Source organism: Falco naumanni, chromosome 1 (genome assembly GCF_017639655.2).
Source record: "Falco naumanni isolate bFalNau1 chromosome 1, bFalNau1.pat, whole genome shotgun sequence".
In the NCBI taxonomy this organism is placed as follows: Eukaryota; Metazoa; Chordata; class Aves; order Falconiformes; family Falconidae; genus Falco; species Falco naumanni.
The window spans coordinates 9,562-16,150 of NC_054054.1; the positions used below are offsets into that span (position 1 = coordinate 9,562).

Below are 6,589 nucleotides of genomic sequence, written 5' to 3' on the forward strand. Positions count from 1 at the left end.
CATGGCTTTGCAGAGGAGAAAATCCATGAATACACCACCTTGGTTTTTTCACCTAAGCTAATTTCAGAAACTGCCTCCTTTAACTTAGACATGAAACTCTTCTTAACCTCTTTGTGCACTTGTAGAAAAGCAGGGTGGGGGGGGATGCGGGTGTCTTCAGGAAGTGCCCGCAAAAGAGCCTTTAGGAGACCCTGTCCCTTGACTCACATGTGGGGTAGTGAAGAGTCTGAGAAAGTCACGGGTTTTTGGTGTTCACCTAGGCAGGTTTTCATTTTGGTTTTTGTCTTTTTTCTTTTTTATCTTATGTAGCTTATGTCACCAGGTAGTGACAGCCTGGGGGGTGACAGGAGGGGACAGCAGGCAGTGGCAGTGTGGAGGGTGACAGGAGGGGACAGTAGGCGGGGACAGGCCTGGGGGTTACCAGAGGGGACAGCAGGCAGTGACAGCCTGGGGGGTGAGAGGAGGGGACAGTAGGCGGGGACAGGCCTGGGGGTTACCGGAGGGGACAGCAGGCAGTTACAGCCTGGGGGGTGACAGGAGGGGACAGGCAGGCCAGTGGCAGCCTGGGGGAGTGACAGGAGGGGACAGGCAGGCCATGACAGCCTGGGGGGTGACAGGAGGGGACAGCAGGCAGGGACAGCCTGGGGGGTGACAGGGCACAGGGCGATGATGTGCCCAGGGCCGTTGGGAGAGCCACCACAGGCGCAGGGGCTGACAGGTGACGCTGGGTGGTGAAGGCCCCAGGGGGTGACAGGAGGGACACCGCAGCCCTGGAGGTGACAGGGCACGGGGCGGTGACAGGCTGGGGGACAGCAGGGACACCGGCGGCCCAGGGCGGGGCTGATGAAGGCCCCTCCCCCAGGGGCGCTGAGTGGCCCCCTGAGCCCCTCTGTCACAATGCGGAGCCGCCCGGGTTGCCATAGCGAGCAGCTTGGCCTGGCAGCGCTGGTGCGAGGAGGGAGCGGAGGCCGAGCCAGGGCCTGTCGCCATCGTCCTCCCACCGGGGCTGCGAGGAGGAGCCGGCGGGCTCAGCCCGCGCTGCTGGCCCCAGCCCCTCGGTGGGCCCTGAGCTGCTGTGGGGGCCGCGAGGCCAGCTGCTGCGTGAGGTGCCATCGCGGAGCGGGCACCGCCTGGCCCCGGCCATGTCGTGTGTCCACTACAAGTTCTCCTCCAGGCTGAGCTCTGATGTGGTCACCTTTCACGGCCCCCACATCTCCCTGCGCGACCTCAGGCGCCAGATCATGGGCCGCGAGAGGCTGAAGGCGACCCGCTGCGACCTGCAGGTCACCAACGCCCAGACCATGGAAGGTGCGTGGGGGCGGCGGGCGCGGGGACCGGGGACCGGCCGGCTGGCGGCGGCGCAGGCGCCCAGTGAGGCGGTTGGGCCGCGGCCGGCAGCGGTGACTTGTGCTGGGGCCTCAGAGCTGCTCTTCCGTGGTTGTGCGCTGGCAGCTGGCGTCAGGGCTGTGTGCGCAGCCAGGCACAGCAGCGTACGGGGTCCCGTGTGCGACACCGCGCGTGGAAGAGGTTTGGTTTCTGGGAACCCTTCTAGGTAAAACGATAAGGAAATGTGGGACAATGCCTTGTCATCACAAACCTGCCAGATTTCTTTGAAAGCCGGCAGAGAAGGCTGAACGTGATAGAAAAGGAGTGGATGGCTAATTTAAAGGGGGAAAAAAAGTGGGTTTGGTGACTGAAATTTGTCTTCAGCCACTTTTACTCCACCGCATTGGAAAAGTGGTGCTTGGCTGCTGCAGAAACTGCTCAGTAGCAACGTTTGGGATCAAGAGTGTATCTGTGAGTGAGAATCTATGCAGACCCTGGAAAGCCATCTTGCAGACGAGCGTTCTGTCTAAAGTATACTTGGCATTTCTTGCCAATACAGCTTCTTTGCTGCACCAAAGACATTTTCATTCAGATGCTATTGAGCATCATTTCTTCATTTCTTTCAAACGGTGCATTTTTGTCGTGGTACTGCGTGTTAGACGGTGTCAGGGCAGTACTGAAGTTTTATGGCAGATCAGTTATGGTGAATATACCTAAAAATGTTCTTAGAGAAACCCTAAGTTCTTTTGAATCTCAGAAATGGTGCTTGATTCTCAGAGACGGTAATGGTTTTGTATTACTTAGCGTGCTGTTTCAGTTTGGTAATCTACCGTCTGGCAAAGCTTGCATGTGATTAAAGACTTTGGGATATGACAGAAATAAAAAGACTTGGAAACCGTCTCCATTCCTTAAACATTCAAATTTTATCGGTTGGGGTTTTTTTCCTTTTTCCTGTGGTTCTGTGACATTCCCACAACACTCTTTTCTTTACAATGTGTACTCATAGGACTTTTTCCTCTCCCTATTTGATGTATTAAAACTTAAACAGAATGACATGCCTGCTGCGGTAACTGTAACTTTGGCCCCAGCCTTTCCAGTGGTTGGACCTAAACACGCTGTTTACCTACAGATGGGTAAAGTATGTTCAGGAGAGTATCTGTGAGCAGACTTAACAGCACGGTGTTAGGGGTCTTGGGGGTGTTACGGGGTCGCGTGTCATACGGCGGTAGAGATAGACATGCAGGTAGAGGCAGACGTACAGGTTGTGACACAGATACTTACTGGAACTTCTGTAAGGGTGTTTTCCCTGTGGAAATGCAAAAATCCCCCAGTGGTTGTCAGAGCAAAGCTAAGGAATACATTTCGGTGTCATACACGTGTATGCCAGATTTTGGGGTTTTATACATAACCGTGAATTTCCGTTTTTATTGAACAGCATCTACGTGCTTAAAGTCACCTTCAGAAGATGAAGGAAAGAACTAGGCCAGGATGTCCTGCCTAAAGGGGGTTCTTGGAGATCTTCCCTGTGGAGATATGGTCGTGGGTTTTATAACTTGGTGCAGGAGTCCTGACTAAATGTTGACATGATCTTGGAAAGACCCTTCAGTGAACCTTGAGTGAAGATGGCCAACTTGTTCAGATTTTTCCGAGCCGCGTGATCACGGAAATCTCGTAATAGAAGCAATGCTAATAGAAGCTGAAAGTAAACAGGATTTTAAACATCACTGGGGGGGAAAAAAAAAGAGATGGTGGACTCTTTTTGAAGATGGTGGGAAGGCAAAATGGATGGTTGGGATGTGTTTGAAAAGGTGGGAGGCAGGGTGGGGGTGTCCTCTTCCGTGCTCACTATTATAGAGACATGTTCTAGGGTTTTGTAAGCTAACAGGAGCAAAAGCAATGGAAGTTAGATCAGGAAAGAACCTCACGTTGTAGCAGACTCTGCTTTAGTGACTTTAGAGACCATTTTGCTGTTGGCATTGAAACGATTCAAAACAAATGGAAAAGATTTTGCTGTTTGTGTTTGACTATCAGACCTGAAGATTTCTGGAAAGGTGCCGTGAGTGTGTGGACATGATAAAAGCATGACGCTGTGTGTAAAATGTTGCTTTTCTATCTGTAAAGGGATTCCCTGAAGTGGTATGTCATGACATATTAATATCACTCTTACGAACTGACTGATGCTTTCTCTGTATTGATGTTGTTTCCAGAATACACAGATGACAATGCCCTGATTCCAAGGCACTCATCGGTAACTGTTAGGAGAGTCCCTGTTAGAGGAGTTAAAGCTACCGGCAAGACAGACCTTGGGTAAGTAGCCATAACACGTTGTGTTCTTTGAGAGGGGTTTCAGTGTGTTCACCTTCTTTGTGGCTGTTGGTTTACGGAGGCATTCCGGTTGTATCTTTCTTGTTAAAGCTGCTGTTAAATTGTGTTGTGGCAGGGCAGATTTGAATGTATCTGTCCCAAAGCAGACTTAGATTTTTCAGCCCGCTGGGACGTGGCATTCAAACTCCGTTCAGACGTTTGAATTGAGTTTGTTCTTGGGCTTGGTTTTTCTGAGAGTCAAGTTCTCCATCCTGTTTCCTCTATGCAGAGAGATCCCTTATTGTATGCTTTTGCTTGTATTGCTTTTAGAGTAAACGGAGAGACACATTGCAGTGTGAACTGGTGATTTGTTCCCATCTGCCAGCAGTCCGAGTCTCCGTGTTTGACTGCTTCCTTTGTTTGGGGGCGGGGGGGCAGGGTATTCTTACACCCCAGAGGGGTGGGGGTGGCGGGGCTGCATGCTGTCTCCAGAGGAAAGACTGAGAGTGGCCAGCTGGCAAACCGTGCAAACAAGAAGTTTCATTCTTAAGTGATTCCTATTAGTTTCCTAAAGACGATGCCTGTGTCGAGCAAGAGAAAAAGAACAACGTCCTAAAGCGTATTGCCTTTTGTGCCAGGACGGTGAAGGAACAGTTGATCTTTTCCAAACCTGAAGCTCAGAAAGCAGTTGAGCACATTCCCAAATGTTGGTAGTTACCTTTCTACGTTTGATTTCACCCTAAGCTGCTCTCTGTGCTCCAGGTATTACTGCTGTATTCCTCAGATGTATGGAGGACAGAGAATCTGATTACAATTGCAGATACTCAAATGTAAGCCTGACTACAGCATTGTCGCTGTCATCGATGTATTCGTACAGTCCAGTTCTGTATCAGCTGCATCAGCATGGTTTGAATGGTCATGTTTTTCAGCCTTCTTCAAGATAGACCTCTCCTCCACCATTAGCAGATATTATTGACTTGTGGTTTTGCCGTGTCTTTCTAATGTTAGTTCTCAATAAATAGAGTGTACTGGCGAGTTACAGCGTGTCTCAAACAAACAGTACAGCAGCATCCTAGTACCCATGAAGCATCTGCAAGCAAACCCCCCTGAATTTATGTGGCTCTCCTGTAAGCTTTGGGCATATTAGTGCTTCCAGGCACTACCAAGAGTTTCTGGATGCCACAGCACTGTGCTGCTAAGCATGGCCTGGTTTGGGGGGTTAATTTAGATGGGGATGCTTAGTGCTGTCTTGTCAATATAGCCTCCATTTCTGGTTGGATGGCACCCTCTCCTGGTGTTGGCATGCTGCCCTAAAATGAGAGGCTAGGTGCCACTAGCATCAAAGATCCAAGAAATACCTGCACGTGGGGATAAGGGATGAATGCTGCTGCTCTGCTAAAGTTGCCAATGGATCGGGCAGGTTAGCTTTCTATTCCTTCAGCTGGAACCATTGTGGAAACAACTGGTAGAGTCGTTAGTGTTTGGGAATGGTGAATGCATGCTGTCATGGTGGAGAGGCCTTCAGGAATGCGTTAGTCACCTTGTAGTATCTTCCTCAAGGCAAGTGGATGGAAGAAACCGTGGTGTGGGAATCTAAAGCTTTTCCTCGCGCTTCCTCATGTTCAGGAGGTACGTGGCTGTACTTGCGAGCCTGGTGGTGGTGTAGCAGTGGCAGGAAGTATGAGCCTTTCTATTTGTGCAGGACCTGCACAGCAGCCTTTGGGTTGCCTCTGCTCGTGGGACGCTTTGGATGATGTATGAATTGTTTGTTAACTAGATCGGCGGTTGCATGTTTGATTCATGAGTAGCGTGCAGGTACAGACCAATGAGTATGTGGAATCTCGGCAAGGGCTTGTGTGTCATAAGTGTTTCCTAAAATACTGGAGCATGTTCAAGATGATCCTAAAGCAAATTCTGGTAATCAAGACTTTTTTTCTTATTTTTTTAACACAGGCCTCCTCGACCACAGAAAATCCTTGGAACTGCTTTCAGGTGATGTTTCTACTGCTATTTGTAGTCACTTTAGGCTAAGTATGGTAGGTACCTGAACACAGTGCTGGGGCTTCCACCAAGAAACACTTTTCTACAGACAACTGTTCTTGTTTTGTCAGAGGAGTGTAGAAACCAAAGTGCTCTGTCTGGTACCTGTTTGTGATAGTGGGGCTATACAGATTGCCTGAAGGTGCCTTCGTATTTGGATGGCTGACTATTCAAGAACAGAAAAATGTAGCACAGTCTTCACAGTTTTGGTACTTAGAGGGCAGAAAGAAAATATCTGAGGACTTCTTCTTGCACTGCTGTATTCTGTATCTTAGAGTAATTGGGGACAAAGAAGGAATGGGATTTGGGGTTTTATTTCAGTAGCACTGAATGTACCAGGAGAGCGCACTTTATGTATAGAAATAAATTTCCATATTCATAAGACTACCAGTACACAATGTTTTGATGTTCAGGTTTTATTAACTGTTTTCACTGCTTTATGTTGGTTACAAGTGCTTTATTTTAAGTTCTGATCATCTTTCTTTCTTCTTCTAGAAGTCGAACTGAGCCAGCGAGTAGAACATCAAAAGAGGTATGTAAAAACGCAAGCTGAAACTTTTTTCTACATGCTGCACCTAAGTCTAAGCTATGTAGCCTTGTACTAATTGTTTTTATATATTAAAAAATATATAAAATATATATGTTTTATCTATAATATTTATTTTATATATATAAAACATATTTTCCAGTGAAATGTAGTGTATGCTGTAAATCCAATGTATTTAATTCAGCATAGTGAAAACTGAGCAATGCCAACTTTTGCGTGGTTCTAATGTGAATAATGGTATTTGTGCCTAGTAAGGCATTGCATTTCGTACTGAATAGGCTAGACTATTTCTTGTACGACTGTGTGTTGTACCGGTAATGTATGCTCATTTGTAGAGCTTGTAGGTTCAAGGTTTGCACCACTGAACTTGGT

The 6,589-nt window shown here is 48.2% G+C and overlaps 1 protein-coding gene across 1 annotated transcript; it reads left to right on the forward strand.

The window, feature by feature from the left end:
• Nucleotides 1–1,142: 1,142 nt before the first annotated feature.
• LOC121082638 (E3 ubiquitin-protein ligase RBBP6-like) lies at nucleotides 1,143–6,223 on the forward strand. The gene is made up of 3 exons (XM_040582313.1): nucleotides 1,143–1,308; nucleotides 3,534–3,633; nucleotides 6,166–6,223. The coding sequence occupies exons 1-3, from the start codon at nucleotides 1,143–1,145 to the stop codon at nucleotides 6,221–6,223; spliced, it is 324 nt and encodes a 107-aa protein (XP_040438247.1).
• Nucleotides 6,224–6,589: the final 366 nt, after the last annotated feature.

Coding starts and splice junctions, on each gene's coding strand:
- LOC121082638 (XM_040582313.1), top strand. CDS start 1,143: ATGTCGTGTGTCCACTACAAGTTCTCCTCCAGGCTGAGCTCTGATGTG. Junction 1,309..3,533: donor CAACGCCCAGACCATGGAAG/GTGCGTGGGGGC, acceptor TGTTGTTTCCAG/AATACACAGATGACAATGCC. Junction 3,634..6,165: donor ACCGGCAAGACAGACCTTGG/GTAAGTAGCCAT, acceptor TTCTTCTTCTAG/AAGTCGAACTGAGCCAGCGA.